The sequence below is a fragment of the Egretta garzetta genome, unplaced genomic scaffold, assembly GCF_000687185.1.
Source record: "Egretta garzetta isolate BGI_Z169 unplaced genomic scaffold, ASM68718v1 scaffold618, whole genome shotgun sequence".
Lineage (NCBI taxonomy): Eukaryota > Metazoa > Chordata > Aves > Pelecaniformes > Ardeidae > Egretta > Egretta garzetta.
Window position 1 is genome coordinate 191,544 of NW_009260623.1, and position 24,268 is coordinate 215,811.

Sequence of the window (24,268 nt, forward strand, 5' to 3'; positions counted from 1 at the left end):
CCAGCGCGGTTCTCTGTGGCGGCGGCATCCTGAAGCTGGCGTTGGTATTAAGCAAAGATGCGATACTGGCGAAGGCTAAATAAAACCAGCATTGAGCAAAGCAGTGGGTATAACCTAGCGCGCTTCCTTGGTCTAACAAAACCAAGGCCCCACCGCAGCCTGGCGTGCGTCACCACCGCCATTTCAGCTCTTGCCAGCGCCGACACCTGCTGCAGCTGCCCAGTTTGTTGCTTTTGAAGAAAGCTTTCGGTATTCACGAGTAACGCTCCTAAATAAGGCTGAGACTTGGGCTTAGGGGTTTGTGGGGTGGTTTTTTGGTGTAATCTGTGTTGTCTTTTCTAGAGTAGCTGTTCTACAGCGAGGGAACCTTGCTCGTGTTCTGGGTGTGGCATTTCAGGAGATCCATTCCCAAGGGAATGAGCAGTCTTGAAATAAATGACACACCTTAGGGCTTCTTCTGCGATGCAGGACTCTTTAACAACAGTCTTTGCTTTTCTTTACCAATTAATTCCTTTATTTGCTACTAAGATGCCCTGGTATGACCTCAGCCAGAGATACAGCAAAATACAAAGCAGGAGAGCATTTGGACACCCGTTTTCTGAGCAGGCAGTTGCTAATATGGCACAAATGGTAAAAAAAAAAAAAAAAAAAAAAAAAAAAAAAAAATAGTAGTTTTGCTTACCATGAAAAAACCCCCACTTAATGGCAACAACAGATACAAGCCATTCCATGACTTCACAGCTAAAGAGAACACATGATGTGTGTGCTTCAGCAAGCGGGATGTTTTTACAGAGCCATGGCTATGTGGGATGGTAATGGTTTTTTAAATCCTTTCGGTCTTTTTTTTAAATGGTCTAAAAATAATAAAATCCAACGTTTGGTTTTTTTAAACTTACAGTGGTCTGGTTCTTGTCTTTGAAGGTAATGCCTGTGTTTAATTCAGGGCTTTCATCAGCTGTTCTCCATCTTGAGCCCAGAGGAGAATAAAAACATGGAATTGATTACTGAAATACACTACATCCAAGAAGTTTTGCTGCAAAAGCACTTGGAAAACCAGAGAAAAAATTCCCGAGTTGGTGTAGGCTCTTGTTTAAACACTGGCTGTGTCCAGAAGGGTCTCCGATGATGGCGGTTGACTTCAAAAGCCAACGGGCAGGAGAATTTGTAGAGGAAATAGTGCAGTTGTAATCTCTTTGCCTGTAAACTTTTAACCACCTCCCTCCAAATTACCAGAAATAATTTTCATGTTACTTCAAACCAAGGACAATTTCCTACCTAAAGGGCTGAGAGGTGGAAATCAGAGAAAGCATCACACGGCTCCTTTCTATGGTGCTGGAGCGTGTCCAGAGAAGGGCAGCGGAGCTGGGGAGGGGTCTGGGGCCCCAGGCTGCTGGGGAGCGGCTGGGGGAGCTGGGGGGGTTCAGCCTGGAGCAGAGGGGGCTGAGGGGAGCCCTCATCGCTCCCCCACCCCGGGGGGGATTTAACAGCCGGGCAGAGGTGGTGCTGAGGGCCAGGGTTTGGAGGGGGGATGGCAGGGGTAGGGGAACGGTTGGGCTGGGGGAGCTTAAAGGGCTTTTCCAACCTGAATGATTTTTCCAACCAAATGATTCTGTGATTCTGTATTTCCAAGATACAAGGAGGAAGATGCAATTGTGGTCCAAATACTCAGTATCTGAAGCCAATCTTTTCCTGCGGATGAACTGCTGTGCGTTCTCCCCGAGTTCACAAAATTCCGTGAGCTGATTTGGGCCTTTATTTCTGCTCGGAAGCAGTTATCAAATCAGGCACCGTCTTGTATAAACAGCACATAAATCACTGCCATCTCATATATGCACTGAACAGCTTCTTCAGAGCCTCTGCCTCGTAGTTTACAATTTCATTCTGTACTCCAGGACAAGTGAACCTGTTAGCAGTTGGTGCTGAGTGGAAATTCCTTGTTCAAATGCCCGCTGTAGCTCTTAGAATTTGCTGGTTCTTCTACGATATCGTGTAATTTAGTGGAATTCCAGAGAACTAATTTAAATCCTTACTGTAGATGTGAAGACTTATTTAACCCCCGCAAACAAATGGGTGCCAGGCTCTGCACTGCGCCGCCTTCTCCCCAGCGGGCAAATCCCAACGTGCCTGTTCAGGTGCTGACAGAGACGGCAGATGGGAGCGATCAAATCCGCTCCTACAGACAGGGTCAGGGCTTACGCAAACCTGCAAACACGCAGGCGCTCTTACCTGTCAGTGGCTGCTGCTGAAAAGATCGTTCCAAAACACAATGGAAACGAGGAAGAAAGAGAAATGGCCGACGGCGGCCTTGCCGTTACGAGCGCTGCCACGCCGTGAGCCACGGAGGCGGGGAGGCTTGCGTTTTCCTCCTCTTTTAAGGAGAAGTAGGAGTTCTGATACTGAAGTGTTGGAAAAAAAGGCGTTACTGAGGACACAAAAAGAACTCTTAGGAGGGAACAGAAACCGAGGCTGCTCCTTAACTTTGGTTTTAAAAATTTGAAGCAGTGAAACCTGCCTAAAAGTTAAAATTAAATTCAGAATTTCAGTTTCTTGGGAGCGGGCACATCGGTCTTGCCACTACGCTTAAGCATTTGCAGTTGTGCCAGTTAAATTGCATCTTAGGCGTTTCTGTTTCCAGCAATTAAAAGGATTGCTTTCAGAAAAGTGCATCCTGAGGCACTTACAAGAAGGGGGGAGTTGCCTGGTGACCCGTTTGGGTTTTACATGTCATAACGAACTGTGCCAAGAAGCTCGTAATTAAGAGAGGAGGGTTATTTGTTCCACTCGCTCAGCCTGAGGAAACACACACCACCAAAAATAACAGAGGAAGGTTGATACACAACGTGTGAGAACAGCCATGCGTGTACCTTCTGCTAGGTGATTCTCTCGCTCTGGGTAAAAAAAAGAAACCCATTAAGCAGACATCCGACACGGAACTGGTTTCAGGGAATAAAGCCGTTCTTTCCAGTAATGTAAAACTTTCAGATTTTCAGAAGCGAAGGCAAAGCTTAGAAAAGATTGCACAGCCTGTCCTTCACAGAAAGACCCGAGTCACCACTGGGCCCAACACCTCTCCCCAGGCTACACCGGTGGTTCATTTGGATCGCAGAACCAGCGCCGTGGGTGCCCGGCAAACGGGTGGTCTTGTTTCCTTCTGCTGGAGCAGATTCTGACGCCTAAAACCCCTCTGTGCTCCTTGATCTACACCACAGTCCGGCCTCTGCGCATTCATGCAACAACCCCAGTCCAGACCGATTGGATTTATTTTCCTTTAATGTCAGCCTGTTTGGCTGCTCAAAGATCCACAAAGGGTTTGCAGAGGCCATGGTGGGACTGACCTCAGCCGAGAAACCAGCAGCATTTTGTGTTGAAATTGCAAGGATTTCTTTGTTAAAATCACATTCCTCTAACTACAGAAGCCATAAAAAGTCAAGGCTGTTGCCCTGGCATTTAACGCTGAAGTTCTATTTACCACGCTGCATTTTCAGAACAGTAATTCAGATTTAAAAGAACAAATGAGATCACTCATTCCTGCTTGTCCTCCTCTCTTAATTCCAGCCTGGGATCTGTTAGCACTCCCGATCATGCAGAAACTAATGGGAGCGTTGTTCCTCTCAGCTGAGCTCCCCTTAACAAATCATTTTGATTACAGACAGAGATTGCCTTACACCTTAAGCTACGCATCTGAAGATTTATTTACTGCACTTCGCTCTCTGAAAAAATAATTTTCTTGAATGATTGTTGCTGCCAACATAAAGCTTTGATTTCTGAAATTACACCGGCTGCTGCTGGACTGGGGGCCTGACCACACAGGGGCTCAGGTGGGATCAGCTGGTGCAGGAGCAGAAGGCTCCACAGCTCAGGTGCTGCCAATGCTGGTTGTGCAAGCACTTTTATCTGAGCAGCAGCCTGGGTTTTGAAGGCCATTTGTGCTTTTCATCTGCTACATATTCCTAAAGTGTATGTAAATAACAGTAATTATTGGCAAAGGTGTTTTGCAGCTAAGGGTGTGTACCTCAATGAGGAGGTGTCATCTTCAAGGGTAAAGAAACTTCTCCAAGCACATGAAAACCTCCTGAACAAATGCCCGGTGGGTAGCGTTTGCACCAGTGACCAACCCCTGTGGTGCCTGGTGGAGGTGCCCGCAAGGCACAGGAGCATCAGGGACCAATTGCAGGAGAGGGACCGGCCTCGCGAGAAACCCAGCTCCCTCGCCGTGCTCCTGCGACAGCGCTTTCTCAGCCCCACTGCTCCTCAGGCTGCAGCTGGGACCCAGAGCCTGGTGCCTGCTCGCCACCTCCAGCTCACTCTCTACCCACCGCCTCTGATAATTGAGCTAATTGAGCTCCTGATGAGCCAGCATGCCCATCTGGAGGCCCTCAGCAGGACCTGAAACCCTCCCACGAGGAAGATGGAGCAGATAAAGCCCACCAGCTTGTTGTGCCTCTGCTGCTGGTGTTAGCTCTTTGCTTCTTGTGTGCAGTGTTTGGCAAGTGGGTGCAAGCTCCTGGGGCTCCCTCTTCCTCCAGCTGTGGTGAGTGTCCCTTGGGTCCTCAGGCTGGTGAGCTGGGCTGGTGTGGGAACCTGTACTGCTGGAGAGGGGGGCTGGGGTCCCCTCTGGGGGGCTGAGCCCCCTCCCACTGGGCATCTGAGAGCTCACACATCTTCCACACCCACGGGGGACTGACAAGGAAGTGAAGAGGCAAATCCAAAACATTGCATCATGGCGAGGGAGTTGTTTTCTTTGGTTTGTTTTTCTCTTCAAGAGAAAACAGGCTTTTTTTTGAGAGTCTGATTCATGCTTTGTGACCTCTGACATCGCCACGGCTCTGCTGTTTGGTTTGCTCTGTCGGTAAAATCAAGTAGGCAAAGGTTCTCTTCTGTATTTGGCAGTCCTTGAAAATATGCTTTTATCTCACCACAAAAATATGTCACGTAAAAGTTATGAAGAAGCCTGGGTTAGAAAACTTGCTCTTAAAGTTTTTCAGATTTTTTTTTTTGTGTTAATGTAATTACCAGATTTTACCACTACCCAAAACCTTCTGACCTACAAAACTGAAATAGAGTAACAGGTACCCAGCATGGAGCAGGCCCCGAAGGGTAAATATTGAAAGGCATTTAGATGTTAAACCATGAGCCAGGTACCTTGCGAGATTGTTCAGAAGCAATTCAACAGGCAAAGTGCTTCGCTCCTGGTGAAATCCCCAGGTTTTACCCTCCGAAGAACTTCATGCACCTAAATACCCTTTGAAAGCACTAACCTACATCTGTGATTGAGGCTGGCTTCCTGTGGAAGACAAAAGTCTCATGTTTGTGCAGCAGTTAAACTTTAAAAAAAAAAAAAAAGCTTCTGGAGAAACTAAATAAGGGTTTAAAAAAAAAAAATCACCTGTGCATCACATGGGATAGTCCTGCAAAGCTGATCTGCCTCAGGCAAAATGAGGGCTTCGACTGCAAAAGCTGTGCTTACATAAAGGATTATCCCTATGATAGAAGGAAATAAAACAGATTAATAGAGCTTTAGAGGGATAAAATATCAAAGCAAAACCAAACCCTGGCGCAGACAGGCAGCCAGGGCTGCTCGCTGTGCGTGAGGCAATAGGAGCTGCTGTTGGAGGCTGGGTATCGCGCTGATGGGCGGCAGCGTAGGGCAGAGGTGGAAAGGCCCCGTTTATCCCTTAACCTCAGGGGGGTTATGGTCCAGAGCCCTGCGAGGGGAGGCTAACCTGGAGGCACACACGTGTGTGTGTGTGGTGGTAAAGCTGGGAGCGAGGGAGCTTCTGAGAGGCAGGGGATGCGCTGATGAGCAGTGGGTTTTCCTGGGGAGCGGGGTGCAGTCCCTCTCTCTGCTCGGTTCAAAGCAGGCACATGATGAGCGCTCGTATCTGTCCCGTGATGGGTTTTCTCATTTCCCACCAGCTGTAAGTGCTCCACTTGCAGACCAGCTTCTGTGCCTACCCTGTCTCAAAAGGAGTCAGCGATGGTTCATTTCTCCTCTTCCTCCTCCCAGGTTTTGGCCTAAACCCCCAGCTAGGTAGGCTTTGCTTTTTATTTTAAAAAAAAAAAAAAAAGGCTATTTTGGTGGGTTTTCCAATGTATCAAAAGCTACTTAAAGAAAATACCTTCAGATTGGCCATCGATTTAAAAACCCTGTGCTGACACAGTGCCGTTAAAACTGTGCTGCCTCTGCTCTGCTCCTTTGCTTACCTCTCCTTCCATCCTTTTAACTGACAAGCGCTCCCAGCCATCCTGACTGCTGCAATATTGAGAAAAAATGTTCCTTGTTGCTGATTCGGGTTGAGAATCGGTGCAGGTTGTGTGGGGGTTGAGGTGCAGGAGCTGGAACAAGCGCTGCCACCAGGCGTCTCTCAAGCTCCCTGCCACCGGCTGCCTGGGATGGACCACAGGAAAAATAGAGGCTGCAAAGTGCTGGTAGTCACAGAATCACGGAATCGCAAGGGTTGGAAGGGACCTCGGGAGATCACCCACTCCAACCCCCCTGCTAAAGCAGGCTCTCCTAGAGCAATCTACACAGGACTTCATCCAGGCGGGCTTTGAATATCTCCAGAGAAGGAGACTCCACAGCCCCCCTGGGCAGCCTGTTCCAGTGCTCCGTCACCCTCAAAGTAAAGAAGTTTTTCCTCATATTCAACTGAAACCTCTTATGTCTCAGTTTGCACCCATTGCCCCTAGTCCTGTCGCTGGACACCGCTGCAAACAGACTGCTTCCATCCTTGTGACTTCCGCCCTTAAGATATTTGTGTGTATTGATGAGGTCCCCTCTCAGTCTTCTCTTCTTCAGGCTGAACAAGCCCAACTCTCTCAGCCTTTCCTCATAGGGGAGGTGCTCCAGTCCCTTTATCATCCTAGTTGCCCTCCTCTGGACTCTTTCTAGGAGTTCCTCATCTTTCTTGAACTCGGGAGCCCAGAACTGGACACACTACTCCAGGTGGGGTCTCACCAGGGCAGAGTAGAGGGGGAAGGTAGTCCTTACTTGGTTTTGTATAACATCCAGCAGCGACACTATTTGTTGCAGCACATGTGTTTGTGTGACTGCGATCAAGGCTTCAAACTGCAAAATTATCCAGGCTGTGAATTTAACTACCCCCAAACCTGTAAGGCTGCTGGTTCTACCAACCCATCACGTAGCGCGTGCAAACCGGCTCACGTGCTTCTGGTTATGACTGTGAGTGGCAGCTATGGGTTTCCAGATTCACACAGATCATGGCAAATAGAAATTAAAGGCATTAAAAAGAATTTGGAATCAATCTTCTTCCTTTTTCCAACCTTCTAACGAGGAGCTGTAATGAAAAATGCTTCACCTGTAACAAATGGATCCCTTGGAAGACTCCTCTGCACAGAGGCACTGAGAGAGGTGGTTTACAGATGAGAACTTGTGAGAAAGTGGAGAGAAGAGCTTTACTGGAGCATAGATGGAGCTTTAGGAGGTACAGGCTCAGATTTCCAGCGCTGCCTTCATCTAAGCACTGGGGGGGGTGGTTTGAGTCTCTCCATGCCTTGTACCAGAAGATGGAACCAATCTGAGGCAATGTCCCTGCACAAATGGCAGAAATTCAAATATTAGCCCTAGATTTTATTTTTAAATTGCTCTTGGAGAAATCATAGAATCGTTCAGGTTGGAAAAGCCCTTTAAGATCACCAAGCCCAACCGTTCCCCTAACCCTGCCATCCCACCACTAAACCCTGGCCCTAGTGACCAAAGGATAGAGTGTAAAACCATTTCTGTACCAGCAAAAGGTTCGGATGGGCTGATCCCAGGAAAAGCTCCATTTGGAATCTTGCAGCCCTGCACCTGTTTTCTGTTGCTTGGAAAGGAAAACAAACAGTTGCTGCGGATGTGACTTCTTTTCCCAGGCAAACTGACGTAATTTCCACCTTGCTCTTGGATAACTTGATGTGACCCTGCTCAGCTGATTTAATTAGTCAATAAGGGTGATTTATAGCTACACTAATTTAACTTTCAATGTGAATCAAGATCACATTAATTCTGAATTAGACTGTCTTTATGGGGGTTTAATGCAGTTTAACTAATCCACTTTAGCCTGTGCATGTTAATTTATCAGCATATCCTTGTACACTTAAGGGGGGAAAAAAAATAATTCAGAATGTGAAGTTTGTTAGCAACGGTTACTGGGACTTTTGAGTGTGAGTGCTAAATAACTTTCATTTATTATCAATGTTTTATACCATAAACTGTCTCCTCTGCTTGACGAAGAGCAGGATTTTACAGCAGTAAAACGGATGCGCTGGTGTTTTGGCTCGAGTGGTGCTGGGGAGATGAGACGTGTGGGTGTGATAGTGCAAACAATCCAGGTTTGCTGTCTCTTAACCACATTGCATTGAAAACCTACGGAGCCGGGCCCTTCTGGGGTTTTAACATGAGATGGCTGCTGCATGTGAGTGACCTGCAGCACCTTGAGGGGAGCGGGTGACGCTTACTGCAGTCATTAGGCTTCAGTAACCTATTGCACTTTGAAGTGCAAGACTGCAAACTGCTCTCTCCAGTCTGTTACTGATTTTGTGCTCACGTGGGAACTTGCTTTGAGCTAGAACGTGTTTTTTTTGTTGTTTTGGATCTCACCTTGAGCAGAAACCATCTTCAGCCAGTTAGCATTGCCTCGCGGTAGTTTCTCCACTGAGCTGGGTGGAATGATCCGCATCTTGAATTCAACATTGGTGCAATGTGCATGGCACTAATTCTGCTAAATTGCTTCCTGGTGGGAAAGGAGGCAGGGAAATGTGGTGGTCAATAAGCCCACTGCTGTCCAGAAGGGTTCTTCTCGTGGTTAGAGATGGAGAGCAGGGAAAGCTGAATTCTGGCTTTGCTGTCTGTTCTCAGGGATTCCTGCTGCCTGCGTGGACAGAGAAATGCAGACGTGAGCGCTGTAATAAATGCTGGTACAACGTCAGCAGAGGTTAGAAATCGGCTTTCAGCTCTCTAGGCACATTGGCTATAAATGGCAATCGCTGTTCTGCAGATGTGTGGTGTTTAATCACGTTAGACAGGCGAAGGAGCTGTAATTGTGCTCCACTCTCCTGGGCAGGGACCCAGCGAGCCCAGGTTCATCTCAGACTGATTGCAGCCACAACCATTTGTGCCTTGAAGGAGCCTGCAACGCTTGATCAAGGTTTTGAATGCTTAATAAAACGCTTTAATTCCCAGATTTGAAGCCTCCCCTATGTATGCAGAGCATGACTGACAGCGATGCTTGCAAATCTCTCCCGGGTGGGATTCGCACTGATAACCAGGGGGAGATGAGCTACCAGGCTACAGGCTTGAAAGCCTGGATCCTGCTCCGGTTTAGGTGTCTGCCTCAGTGTTTTTGTTCTCAGTTCCCTTCTCTCACTTTGACGTGCTTTTTTCACAGGCTTCAAGGGGTTTTTTTGAAGTGGTTTTGCAGTTACTGGGCTGGTGTCTTATTTTGTTGTAAATTATCACATAGAGCTTCACTTGTGAGTTATAAAAGCCTATAATTTCTGTAAACAGCTAGTTTCAATTTGCTTTTTTCCACTCTATTCTAGTAAAAAGCCATTTTAATCCTGGCACTGATTCCAGAGTGGAAGGCAAAAGCCAAACCTGCGTGACAGTAACAGAAACCAAGCGAAAAATCACAGTATGATTTTTTTTATTATTTTTTAAGCCCAGGGATGAAGCACGTCAGACCTGTGACAGCAAGGACTGGATGAGCTCTTCTTGGGGAAACCACTGATGGGATTATTCTCTCCTCCTACAACCAGTTCTCTTTCAAAGACAGTGGAGGGTTGGTGTTATATCTTACACCTTCTGCACAGGACACAGGCTCACAGAAAGGATGCCTGCTGTATGGTCAGCAGACACCTTAATACTCAATTCTTCCAGGAGACCTGATGCTGTTTCTTTATCTCCCTAAACAATGCATTGCTCACTAGTGTTTGATATCCTGTGGGAACTTCCCAGCAGTTCCCCCACTTGCGTGGAAGGGAAGTACAAAACCTTCTCTAGACACAAGCAGTCGTCACCCACCCTCTCCAGCGTGGTTCCTATAAGGTTGCAGGAGGTTTTTTCTTCCTTGTTCTTATCTTCTGTCCTTTCCCCACCTGTCATTCTGGGGTTAGTTCAGGCCAGAAAGGATCTGCTTGTTCATCTGTCATGGTTTAACCAGGGCTGGCAACCAAGCCCCACGCAGCCACTCACTCACACATACCCCTGGTGGGATGGGGGAGAGAATCAGAAGAGCGAAAGTGAGAAAACCCGTGGGTTGCAATAAAGACACAACAGGTAAAAGCAAAAGCCGCGGGTGCAAGCAAAGCAAAACAAGGAATTCATTCCCTCCTTCCCACTGGCAGGCAGGTGCTCAGCCACTGCCAGGGAAGTGGGGCTCCATCATGTACAACAGTGACTTGGGAAGACAAACGCCATTTCTCTGAACATCCTCCCCCCCTTCCTTCCTCTTCCCCCAGTTTCTATACTGGGCATGACACCCTATGGTCTGGAATAGCCCTGGGGCCAGTTGGGGTTGGCTGTCTTGGCTGGGCCCCTTCCCAACTTCTTGTGCCCCCGGCAGAGCATGGGAAGCTGAAAAGTCCTTGACTGGTGTAAGCACGACTTAGCAACCTTCTCATACTAAATCCAAAACACAGCGCTATGCCAGCTACTAGGAAGAAAATTAACTCTGCCAGCTGAAACCAGGACATCATCACAGGCCTCCCTGTATACAAATGGGCCTGGTAGTGTGGGCAACCAAAAGGGAACAGGTCTTGCCCCAAGGGGACGGAGTGACAGCAGCACACGCAGCCAGTGGCTGGTGACCTGGCTTGTCCTCTGCACCTCTTGAAGGTCTTTTCCAACCCAAACCTCAGCGGAGGCAAGCAGAGCTTCTGTGTTTCTGCCAACCTGACCTTGTCACTGACACTTGTGTTTCTGGGTACGTTTCCCTTGCCACAGCTCAATTCCTGGACTGCAGGTTGAGGAAGCTGCTTTAGTGCAAAGCAGATGCCAATCTGGTAAAACTGCTTTTTTTTTTTTTTGTCCTTTAACAGCAGTGAGAGGCCATCACCCATGACCCGACGCAGGCATGAAGAAGGTGAATTCCCAGTGACACCAAGCATGCGCCCTTCCCTCCTATGGCTGACCAACAGGCAACATGGGCAACTGCGCATCCCTGATAGGAGCCTGCCTGCTGTGCAGATTGCTTCCTCTGCTGGGAGGATAAGGATCTTTTAATAACCTCATGGTGAGATCACAATCATGAGACTTTTTTTTTTTTTTTTTTTTTTTTTTTTTTTTTCTTCAGGGCATCCCCTACAACCGCTCTAAGAACTCCTCTCGGTGAGGAATCCCAGTTTGGTACCACTCTTAATGTCAGGAATTTACTTGCAATTTCACTTCTGTTTTTTTTGTTTGCTTGACTTTGTGTCAAAGTTCCCCCCTGCCCTAGAATAAACCTACTGACTTCAAGACCCAAACTTTCCCTGCATGCCTCCCCAATGCCAGCTCAGGAGCTCAAGAGCCACAAGTGGTGTTTGGGCAGGAGGCAAAACTGGAGGTGGGAAATCCCAAGTGCCTTGGTTTGGCATTGCTGGGCACAGCAAAACAGCAGAGGAGACGTCAGAGTCCATCCTTGATGTAAGAGAAGGGACGTTAGTGAGAAGTGGGAAGCTGGGTAAGGTTCACCCTTAACTCACCAGTGCTTCTGTCTGGGTGAGTCTGGCTTCCTACAGCGAAGGGGAGAAACCCTCCCTGGTGCTTTAGGTCAGCACTGTGCTGTCTTGTTCTGTGGCAGGGTGCAGGGAAGAGAAGGACGGGTCAGCAGATGGCAAGGGACGTATGATACCTGGGTTTGAACTGCGATGCTTCTACTTGTATGCAAAAAACCTTCTTCAGTGCTCGGGCTGAAGCTGGACTGCAGTAACGTCAGTTTGCCTACCTGAAACTGCTCATGCCGCTTGCTCAGCATTGTGTGAGCCGATCCCTGAAGCGGTGCGGGGGGGTTCTTGTTGCAACCACGGGCAGAGCTGGCTGCAGCCGCACAGACTCTTCACCTGCTGAAATATTCGTAATTCAGTCTGTTTTCACCTCAATTCACTTAAAGCCAAATTAGTGGAAAATACAGGAAGGCTCTGAATTCAAATTCTTGCGCTGTGCTTTTCTCAGAATGAATTATACCTTGCTAAAGTGCAGTGGAGCCTTATGAGTTCTGCTTTCGAAGAGCATACAGCCTGCGCGCGCTGGCAGGGCACCATCTCCTGTGAGGCACTGGGATCCCTTCCACCTTGGGATGTCTCTGACTTAGTTGAAGGAGAGACTGCAAGAAGCCAAATTTTACACAGGGGACGTAGATGTGAAATACAGGAACCGAGTTCCCATGCGATATTCCATTGCTGAATGAGTTGCAACTTGTCAGATCAATTCAAGATTACACATTTCAATTCAGCTCAGCAAATTCAATGTATCAGCTCAAGTGGAACAGACCTGAACTGAAATCTTTCTTTCTGAGCCAACTTCCTGTGGAATTTATTAGGAACCGTGTTTTCTTTTGAGAAGTTGTATTGATGAACAACTGCCACCTAGCTCTAGCACTGCGACCTGGGCAACAAATTTTAACTGTTCATTTCCACCCTTCCTGCAGTGGAGGTGAGCAGAGTAACCTAGCTTCTAACATGAAACTGAAAATACCTAGTAACTTGATTATTTTTTTATATAACTAATTGATTTATACACATGCGCTCTAGTGAGCAAACAGCACCGTGTGGCTCTCCTGAGCGTAGATCAGGCCTGGCAGTGTTAAGTGCGGTACGTTTGTTCATGCAGGATTGCATTTTTGTAAAAGATGGCTCATGGGGTGCACGTTAAAGGGAATATGTCAAAAAGAATCACTAAAGCATGAAATAGACTGCAAATATACACAATCAAATTAAGCAAAGCTTTAATAAATGTTTGGAGAACTCCCTATGTACAAAACATGACTGTACAAGAAGACTCAGTGTCATAAAGACACAGTAAATTGTTTACTTTAAAATACTCCCATTCTCTTTTAAGGAAAACAACTTGCTCGATTTGGCTCTGATGGCACGGAACTTGGCATGTACCGCAACTCCAGGCTTGGGAGTATGTGCAGAAAACAAACTGCAAACCATCTACTTGCCTCCTTTCGCTTGTCGTCTTTGGCTTCAGCCACCGTGAATCTGGGGATGGATTCACTGAGATGCTGCCTGACAGCTTCTTCCCCTCTCTCCGGTAGCAGAGCAAATCTGGGCGATTGTGCTTATCTCTACCTACCCACCACTCCCACAGACAGCACTGTGACTGTTTAAAGGCTTTACACCCACCATTTCTGAGTATTCAGCCTGTACCTGAGGGAAGTCTTTCATCTCTAGTCCTCCTTGGCGGAAGTGGTTAAGAGATAAAGCTCTCAAAGGCAGCCGTACCTGCTTGGATAATTGATGAACAAAAGGAAAATAGAGCAATAAATAGAGCTGCAGCCTGTGAACTGCACCTGCCCACTGAGATAAGGCAAAAGCGAGTGTGCTGAAAAGCCAGCGCTGTGTGCTTAGAGAGTGTGAAAGAAAGTGCTGGTTACCTGCTGGGAGGCCACAAAAATGCTGATCATCTGCAAGCCCCAGCACCCTGCACGTTAAGTACCCCAGAGTGGGATCGGAACCACAGTGGCACTGGTCTGCTGGGAGGGGAATGCTGAGAAGGTTTTTAAGTGACGGCTGGGCTGGCACAAGGTCTAAGGAGGATATGAAACTGTGGATGGATAGGATCCGCAGGATCTGAGACCATCCACAGGATCCTTGACTTCAAGGGTATTTAATTTGGGCTTGGAAGGGCTTAGGGAGTGAAATGTTTGGCTTCAGGCTGAAGGAGCTGGTGTTAAAGGCAAGGCAGCAAGAGATGAGCAGTTTTAGGATCAGACTCTTACATGCACTCAAATTCTACTGAAGTCCTGTTTCAGCTGTGGTTAGTCATTACATTATCTTCAAAATAATTTAAATTGAGACATCCCACTGTAATGTTGCTTTCTTTATCGGCACAAAATCTCCAGATCTTCCACTGCTGAACTACACTGGGGGAAACAAATCAGCTTTCCCCAGGGGTGAAAAGCGTTCACTTTTCCCAAGAGCAATGGGCCACTGAACATTCACCGGTCGCAGCATTTTAACATTTGGGAAAGGCATCGTTCACCCAACTACTCCTGCTTGGATGCTGGCTGAAGGCGCTTGCAAGGAGCTGGATTCCGCCTCTGAAGATGACACACACAGCAAGGCTGAGGTGCTGGTGTTGACGTAACTGATCAACTCATTTAAGGCAACTTATCTGTTCCTTGTAATATGTATCCCATACAAGGGTCAGATAATTGGATAATCAGATAAGATGCTGATCAGATTACCCTGTGATTCATGCAAGCCACACAGCGGCTGCCCAGCACAGATGCCTTTTATAATAGCTATTTAATCAGACAGTTATTTGTCTGATGCAGAGTAAATATATTCTAAAAAAGCCTCAGTGCAATGTAGGTAGGATAGGTTTTCCTTTATTTCAATTTGCTGAAGCAGAATAGTGGCTTTTTAGGTGTCTCCCAGCCACATAAACGTTGCCGGAGTTGTGTTCTCTTCTCTCCCACAGGGCAGGTCTTTCTGGCTGGTTTTTTTGGAAGTTTCCTGCTCAGTGAACTGGCTTCTTCGGGTCCATCCTGAGCTGTTTCACCCTCCTCCAGTAGCAAGCAGGTTACCTGCACGCCTAACTCCAGGATAAGTCCCAAATTGCCACATGCTTTTGAAGCTGTTAGGGGTTGTGAGCTCTGTCTGGGATCCATCCTGTGATGCTTTATTTTTCCATTTGTCCTGGCTGCAGTAACAGTATTGACATATTGTAGGAAAACGCAGAGGACAAAGAGAATACTTTTGAGTCCCCTTGGAAGGAAAGCGAGTTCATGAAGAGCTGGTGATGTTAGAGGAGTTCGTTCCAGGAGCAGGGGTCCACCCTGGACAGCCCCAAAACAAAACCCACCGATCTGTATTGAAGCTGATCCTTTTAGGAACAGGATCAGATGAAGTGACTCCCTGTCAAGGCAGGGACCAATGCTGACCGTGTTGCACGTCCTCCCAGGGCTACGTCCGGAGGTCTGAAACTTCTGCAGTAATGTGACAGTGGGGAAGGCGTGGGACCGCAAAAGTGCACAAACCTTTTGAGGAAGATGGTGTGTGCTGATACTCAGAAGATGGTAACACAAAAACACCCAAAAGCAGAAAGAAAACAGGGGGGAAGTCCACTTATTCACTTGAGCTGCTGATAATTGAGAGAGGATGCCGCGAGCATGTGGGACAAGGGCACGGGGATGCCAGCTGCTGGCAGTCCTGCACACTGAGGTTTTTCACGTGGTAGTTGAAACCTTCTGTAGAAAAGGTCTGGTGAAGGAGATGGGAATCCTCCCTGTTTCCTACAGCACTGGGTTCTGGTGGATGCTCTGGCAGATGAAGCAAGACCAGCTTCTCTTGTCCCTTCCCCACAGCCAATTTCTCATGTTTCAGTGCAAAAGCAGAACCCATTTCATTTTACTGAGTCTCAGTAAAAAGCGTGTACGCAACCCTCGGCTGCACGCGCTGAGGAAGCACCTGAACACCCTAAGTGTCTGAAGGCAGCATGGCACACGGCACAACTTTCCTGTATTGGTGAGAGGAGGAGGAGGAGGGTCTACTAAATGTCAGCAACGCCAGGGTGTGTCATGAGCTTCTTGCAGAGGTGCAGGAAGTATAAAAGGCAGAGTTTCCCAAAGAGGGTCTCTGGGAGGAGCTGCGGCGCGTCGAGGCATACGATGTTCTTGCTAACCTTGTGACTTCATCTCTGTGTGAAACAAGACCATGGATGGTGGTGAGTACCTGTTCCGCAGCCTCTGGCTTTTTCTTCAGCTTTATTAATGCCCAAATTAATGACCTGTAACACCAGGATGAAGCACTTTTAACGGAGTATTTTAAAAAAGGCTTTCATCTTCCTCCTATTTACTACTTAAAGAAAAGGCTAAGTTCTCTTTTTATAAGCTCAAAAAACTCAAAGCCATTATTTCAGAAACTAATGCACAGAAAAAATAGGCTTGGAGGCGATTTCAAGGGGCTATTCTGTCCCAAAGCAAATTATGTGAGAAGAGCTCCTTTTCTTCCACGTTCTTAATAAAAAAAATGAGAGAGGCAATGCCATCTCCTTGGCAGTATTTTAATTCAGTGAATAAATCAAGGAACTAGGAGTGAGCATATCCAAGTCCATCCGAGTGTCTCCAATCTAATGCAAGTTTTTTCTATTAATGAATATTTTCACTGGAGCAACAAAACTTTGCTGCAAAAACTCTGGGTTTGCATTTTGTCAGAGCTGGAACAGCCCTGAGTCAGTGCACTTGTTACGGGTCTGCATTCCCATGGATTGCCCCATCGTCAAGCACACAGAGAAGAGCAAGCGAGAGAAGCATCTTCTCTTTGGCACATGACATCCCATCAGCCCAGGAGGCACAAGACAGTTTGTTTCTGTTTCTTGCTGAAAGTTTCAAACTTTCTTTTGCCATTCGTTGCTGATCTTTCACAGCCAGTGCTCTGCAAGCACCAACTCCCAGGAGCTGGAGTAGGTGGATGGCCGTAGGAGGGGAATGGCACTATGGGTTGGAGATGTGGCAGATAAGATGCAGGCTCTTCTTTCTTTAAGGCTGTATGATGTATTCCTTTTTTACTTATTATTTTTTTTATTGCTCAAATATTTGCAAACACTAATCCCAATGTGAGAGGGACAAATGTAATAGCACAGGTGGGTAAATTAGTTTATAAGCAGATTAATCAAACTGGGTTTACAATACAACCAGCCCCGCTCTACACCAGAGAGCATGGTCAGAGCTGTAATAAGGATGGTGAGAGGGATGGGACCCAGTTCATCCCAGTAAAGCCTTGTTCCAGGTGTAATGAATTAAGCTTTGTAACAGGATGAAATGGGAGGTGTCACTGCTTTTTCTCTGTGATGTTTCCAAATCAAAGCTCTAAATTAATTGGGATGTGAGAGGCTTCCCTGGGCTGGGAGGTATAGGTGTCTTGTGTGAAGTGCTGCAGGCAGAACGAGAGGCAGTCTGTGAAAACACTGAGATTTGAGCACCGAATTCCCCACAGGTGCCTTAGACGGTAGCACAAGAAGGGGGAGTATTGCCCTCTCATTTTCTGAAGAAATTAAGATGCAAAAACCTGAAATGACTCACGCAAAATCAGATGGAGAGCTAGTCTGGCACAGCTGGGAAAATAACCACCACTTCTTGTACCTTTGTCTGATGTTTCAGCCCTCAAAGTAGTCCTCATTTTCCAGGCAGGGATTTCTCCTCTTGGAAGGTCTGCAGTGATTTCTGGATCAAGCAGAGGGCTGTTCCATGAGCCTGAATGTGAAGCCATGTAGAGAGCAGCTGGTGCTGAACCCTGTGCTGAGTTAGGAAGAAGGGGGGTATCCCAGCCTCCGAAGTGACGCTGGGGAAATGCAGAAGGCTCCTGTGCGGTGCAGGCTGGAGGCACCAGGTCCCACAGGACCCACCTGGCAGAAGCAGGGAAGGGGCAGACTGAGTCTTCTCATGGGTGCATCCTCGCAGCTTCCAGCAATCAATGGCTTAGGAAACGCCTGAATTTTGGCATCCCTGCATCCAAACCAACACATCATAACCCAGCTGGAGCTGTTCACCACACATTGCTCTTATCTGATTTAAACTTTTGGTCTCCACAACATTACACGAGTGTGCTGTAGGTGGCTCTTGATTTAAGGGGTTCAGTATTTGGGGGGACAGCTGTTACTCTGACTTTAGCTAATTGGTAAAGGTTAATCATGACAGGAAAAAAGAATGAATTGGTGAGAAGCTGACAAGAAGAGTTTGACCATTTCCTGCTTTGGTTTTTTTGTCCTATTGTATTTCAGAGGAATATTCTGAAAGAAATATTTCTCAGCACTGGAAGAGGCACAGCATTATTGCTTCTTTTTTTTAAAACAATTATGTAGGAAACATGGTTGACTCAAGAATGATTTTTTTTTTTCTTTTTTTTTTTAGCTTGCTTATCTTTGCTTATCTTGTCTTTTGATTCATGATTTCCTAAAAGGGGTGGAGACAGATAATTATTAACTTTCTTCTTACAGATTTAGGAGCACATAAAAGTATGACAGTTTCACTGGGTCTGTTCACTCCTGAAATGATGGCATCTTTCTTCTGCCAGTCGTGAGAAGTAGAGGGGAAAGAGGAGTGGAAAAGAACAGGCACTGAGCTGTTAACTGCCAATAGTCATTGTACCATTTAAGTATGATTAATTTTTCTCAGAAATATCCGGTTCTTTCCCCAAAAGCCTATTAGACTGATGGTGAAGAGGGACCAGAAACCGATACATGTTTAAAGTTATAAACAGTACGTTACTCACTGCCTACACATGTGCTAAGGTGCTCGAGACTGAAACTTTTGCTTTGCAGTTCTGGCCAACAGAAAAATATTCTTTCGCCACGAGGCTTTAGCCGGAGCAGGTTTGCTTGGCTTTGCCAGTACTCCCTAAAGCATTCCTGACTCTTGCTTTTCACTTCATGCATTCCTCAGCACCAGAAGAGGTGAGAAGCTACTCCTCCATGCTTGGCTCTGGTTAGAGCCTGACCTGCTCGGGTAGGAGCTGACCTAGCGCTTCACTCTGCAGGATTTTGTCCAGTTTTAACCATCCTATGTGGTTGTGTTCCTGCTCCTCTCTCCTCCTCTGGGTAGACTTTCTGCTACTAAATATTTCTTGCCATCAGAAGCTTTTCCGGGCATACCTGAAGGGGATTCAGGGCTACTATGGCTTCCTGGGGGAATTCAATGCTACTACAGCTTGTTTTATTTTGCTTAAGATTGGTTGCTGATGCTGATGGAGATTCAGATAAACGAGATGGGATCCATCTGCCCAAACTCACCCACCAACCCTTCTGCCATAGCATGGCATGAACTGCACCCCAGATGCCTACCCCGTGGCAGTTGGACCATGCCTTAAATGTACCTATTTCTTTCCCTTTGCTATCAAGGGAGCCTAAACAACTAAGCAGATGTCAAGGGCTAGAGTTGAGTGGGATGAATCGCACCCCTTGTGCTTACTCTGTGGAGGAAGATTTTAAAAAATGATGGGCTGCTGTCCCCTCTCGCCCTGCCCTGCCATCAGCAGCAGAGAGCAGACCCCTTCCCTCTTTCACTCGCATGGAGCAATTCTCCTTTCCACCTTTTCCCAGGTCTTGCAGGACAGGAGTATGCTTTTGAGAACTGCAGCAAACCAGTGCATCACCAGCTGAGGGACTGGGGGCTGACATGCGGCTTTATACCATGCCTGACTCATTTGCTGTAAGGGGTTGTCTTTTTATAAAATGAGGTTTCTAGTTGAACCGTTCAAGGGACTTTTGAGAGGGGTTTTTTTTTTTTTGATATTTTGAGGAACAAAACTTTAGGAAAATACCCACAGCAGAGAACTGCTGGGGAGCGGGGGGGCGGGGAAGAAAGAAAAAGTTTTAAGAGCTACCTAAAATTGCCTATTAAACTCCCGGAGCGTGTCTCATTTCCTCTCTGCAACCCATTTGCTTCTGCTCCCTCCCCTCTGCTGCCCTGGACCCTTAAGAGCACTGCAGGGAGAAGCAAGTTTCATGCAGTCCACCTGAAACTGGTGACGCAAGGACTGGCTGAACAAACTCGAGCGTCAGGACCACGAGGCTGCTCGGCTGCTCTGGTTATGCCTTTGCAAATGCGTAAGCTGAGGTGGGGGGACAGAAAAATGGAAAGAAAGAGGACAAGCTTTTTTTGTATTGAAAAAGCATTTGACATATAAGACACTTGAAACAGCAACCGAGAGGATAAAAAAAATTAAGAAGTGGTTAGATCTTCAAAGGAATCATACTTAGCTGAACTGTTTCAGGATCGTTAGTGAGTCACTTTATCAGTCCTATTTCCTTAGACACGTCACAGTGTGTAAAGAAAAGAACAGCAACTCACCGCCACTGTGCACTCATGACTTCTCAGATTAAGTAAGAGCTGGGCAAAAAAAGCGGAGGAAGACAGTACCACACTGAGGGGGCAAGTGAGCTGGCCATGCTGGTGCATCAGCCTGGCACTAGGCGGCACAGCGTTCTTTGCATGAGGCAACCAAAAAATGCAAACCCAGCACTGCCAAGAGCAATGCACTGATGGAGTGGGGTTGAGGTTCGTGCCTTTCCTCTGTGGGCTGAGAGTGGCTCTTCTCTGCCTCCTGTTTATACAGCTTCTAGGAATTTAATAGCCTTTGAGGCCTCAGCGCCTGCCCAGTGTGGTCGAGATGGGCCAGCCAAGGTAATTCTTACCCACCAATGGGCACAGGCAGACATAAGCCCCAACTCCAGGAGTCCCCTGGAAACCAGGCTATTAAGAAGGTGGAACAGAAGACTAAAGACTCCAAATGGCTAGTGGTTTTTTGCAGAGGTCAGGGACCCTGTGTCTGTGTCCCCCGCAGGGAGGACAATTACAGTCTAGGCTTGCTTAAATTCACCCAGCAGGTTTAAGTGGTTTGGGCTTTCAGTGTATTTCCTGTGTGTAATATGCAAAAGTCAGATGAGCAGCTTGAAGGGAGAGATGGCTACACCAGATGCTCAACAGATCTCTTCCTGCAGTCTGGGATTGATCAGAGTGAAAGCCTCTGGACGCACAGAAAATACAGACAGAAGCATTTAGCCCCTTACTCCTCAAGCCCAACCTTGGCATGCTCCACTCCTGACTGTAAACCGCACTACCGATACGCAACTACACTTCTCAGATTCCCCCAGGAGGATTCAGAGAAGGTGAGGGGGGTATGGACATAAACAAGCACCCAGCTGCCTGAGTACAAAAAATGGAGCAAAGGGAGGAAGGCAAGGCACAAACTTCTACGAGACGTAGTGGGAAGCTCACCTATGGGCTCTGGGGATCAGAACTAGGAGAGTTTTTTCACATGTGGCTGAGGCTCGCTCGCCTACCCTTCACCACTCACACATAAATGAGCATCTCCTAGCACAGATACCAAAATAACTATTTCTGTTATTAATGATGCTATTGCACGTGATGAAGTGGGGATACTGGCACAAGGGTTGCAGTTACCTGAAGTAGTAGAAGTTTATCATCCTGGTCCAGTGCGATACCTGAACTGGAGACTGACAGAGCAGGGAAGGGCGTAAAAGATTCTGCAAAGAAACAGAACAGAGCTGTGTACAACAGACTGCTAAGCACAAGAGGGGCAAAGGAATCAGCCAAATTTATGAACAAACAGGCTTATCCACAGGGAGAAAGCCATACTCCCTAAAAGAAACAGGCAGCTGAAGCCAAAGGCATCTCCTGCCTCTCCCCTGGCCTTGCTCAGTGCTCCTGGACCAGATAATCAGCGGGGAGGTGAGGGGCTTCAGCGCAGGGAGCTAGCCAGAACCTAGAGAGACATCCCAGGATGAGCAGCACGATGGCCGAAACAGCCGATGCCAACTGCCCCTCAAGGAAGGACGCATCTGCTCATGCCAGAGCAGAGGCAAGGGCTTTCTGACAGTTGCCAGATCACCTTCTGGCTTGAGCAACTTTCAGTCACAACTGCCTGAGGTAGACGGTGGTACGTGCTTTAAATAGAGAGAAGAGAAAGCTTTCACTGGCCTCTGTGCCTCTGCTAACCACAGCAGGAAGAGCTGTTTGTCTGCGACTGCTCTCACCATTATCACATCTGGAGGTGAATTTAATTTTTCCTCCCAGCTGTCAGCATCTTCCATCTCCCTATCCAAAGGCAGCAGAAACCAACCCTGACATTTAGAGGCAAGCAATAAATTTCAGCCAGCTTCAGTTATGTATATCCTGCAGGGAGCAGAGCCTTCCTGTTCTGCAGTCCAGTCACCGCACTGTCAGGGAACAGCTGGGCCAAATTTATTGCACTCCCAGCTGTATATTGTTACATGGGTTGAATGTGCTACACCCTGACAGCTCAGAACAAGGCACAGGAGACGGGCTCCTGCCTGTCTGGGGGGGGGAAAGAAGATTTATGAAGTAAAAATTGTTATGCTATGCAAGCGTTAACTGTCTTTAGCTATCAGCCTTTAGAGATGAAACTGGAGGGGCCAGGCTCCCCAGACTTAATCTGTGCTCTGAAAGTAACTCATTAGGTGACCCTGGGTTATCCTGTTAGCATCTTCATGGGGTTTTAGATTACTCAGCTGCGGGAAGCTTGGCAGGGTTGAGACTGCCATAGGCAAGCACGCTACCACTGCTTTTTCAAAGTGAGCAGAGCGCAGAAACCCCCACTCAACTGCTAACGCTAACACAGTGTCTCCTTCTTCTGTAGGCAAGCAGCTGAAGGTCACCCTTGCTTTCAGCCTTCCTCTGATTTTTCAGGTAAGATGTTAACAACAATGTTGTTGAAATCCAGCTGCATCTGTGTTGTGGCTGGCGAGAGATCTCGAAAACTTTGACAGGCAAAAAGCAGCCACCCACAGCCCCGCAGAGATGTGGGGGACACGGCCGCTCGCACTGAGGATCCGGCCCTTACGGAGGTGGGCGGTGAGACAGCAGAGCAGTGCTAGAAGCCAGAAGGAAAACAAACAAAAGGAACGAAAACAAAGAGAGAACAGAAACAATGACATACACGGTGATTTCTAAGATGGCCTGGACTGTTAGAACCAAGTCCCCTTCTAGCACCAAAATGAGCATTTCTGGGACAGACAGGAGTATCTTAATGCCAAGGGCTTGGGAAGATCTGGGTCACTGCTCTTAGCAAATACCTGGTCAGAGCACTGGGCTTTAACTGAGGCCAGCATTGAAGAGCTGACATGGCCAAAGAGGAAGAGTTCAGCATCTTCCTCTGCCTGTTCCTGCTCAGAGCACATCTGAAGCAGGAAGGAGAACCCAAATCACCAAGCTGTGCCGTGCCGTGCTCCTGAACCGCAGGCCCCGGCACTCGCGCTCCCACAACCACAGGAGCGGCCTCCACCGCACCATGGCCCCCAGCTCAGGCTCTCCGAGAGGCTCAGCAGGGCAAGAGAAAGTTTCGCAGCCTGTTTCTTTTCCATCCCTTCTGATGGCATGAGTCCAGGTCGCAGGCAGGATGTGGTGAAAGCCAAGGCTGCCTGCGATGGAGAGCACACCGAGATACTCGGTGATAACAGGCTGAGGTATCCAGGGGAAACCTTTCATCTCTGTGCAATGGAGAAAAGGTACTGGAGACTAATAAGTCGCAAAAAAGCAGGGCACAGATACCGCAAGCTCACTCTGCCCTGTAGGTTATGGCAGTGTAGGAAGATGAAACAAGAATAATCAGAACTTAAATCAGGGGCAGAGGCCTGAATGAGACACTGGCAACGTGTCCGCGCCAGCATGGTAACAGTTTCCTGCTTCACTCGCTGTGCTTCCTCCCAGTCTCATTGACACCTCTAGCAATTTAGCAGAGCAAAAAGCCCAGGCAGGCTCCGGCTTTGTCTTTCCACAGAGCCCTTTGCCCGCAGCACTGCCTCAGCCCCCTCTCCGGCTCTTCACAAGTGAGAAGGGGACACGAGAATGTCTGGGAGATGGGAGAAGGGAGGGAATACTGAAGTTAGAAAATGCCTAACGAGTGGAGTCAGTCGAGAGGAAACGTTATCCCTCCCGAGAGAAGGAGAACGCTGAAGGGTGTATTATTTTCCCCATTTTATCCGACAGCTGACTATGTACATATAGCTGTATGCAGGTCCTGAAACATTCTGGAAGGCAGCCACATGTCTGAGAACTTGCAGATGTTACTTTGGCTCAGCACTAAACATTTCTTGTGGAATTCCCACTCTGAGCCCCCAGAAAAACCCCAAACCCCACATACTCATGGAAAACGTTTTCAGCCATGAGACCTTGCCAACTCTGTTAATGATACTGGCGTGAGCCAACGCTGGGGAACTCCCTGGGACTTCTCCGTGGCTGGGTGCTCCTGCCTGCTTCCAGGCCAGCACCAGGCTCCCTTCCTGACACGGCCACGGAGGGGCACGGTACCTGTCCCAATACATTCTTCTTTTCTTCCCTGTTCTAGTTGTGCACCGGGAACAATGTCACCGATGACTATGACTCCAACACCACCATCGACTACACCATGTTCGAGATCCTGTGCGAGAAGGAGGAGGTCCGTAACTTCCGTGCTGCCTTCCTCCCAGCCATGTACTCCCTCATCTGCTTCACGGGGCTGCTGGGGAACGGGCTGGTGATGCTCACCTACATCTACTTCAAGAGGCTCAAGACCATGACGGACATCTATTTGCTGAACCTGGCTC

The 24,268-nt window shown here is 47.7% G+C and overlaps 1 protein-coding gene across 1 annotated transcript in view; it reads left to right on the plus strand.

Moving 5' to 3' along the window:
* Positions 1-15,791: 15,791 nt before the first annotated feature.
* The window catches only part of CCR7 (C-C motif chemokine receptor 7), a 12,332-nt gene continuing 3,855 nt past the window's right edge, over positions 15,792-24,268 (plus strand). Inside the window, exons 1-3 of the mRNA XM_009645494.2 lie at positions 15,792-15,871; positions 22,324-22,373; positions 24,031-24,266. Of these exons, the coding sequence (XP_009643789.1) occupies positions 15,862-15,871; positions 22,324-22,373; positions 24,031-24,266 (296 nt within the window). The 5' untranslated portion in view covers positions 15,792-15,861. The remainder of the gene's footprint in view (positions 15,872-22,323; positions 22,374-24,030; positions 24,267-24,268) is intronic.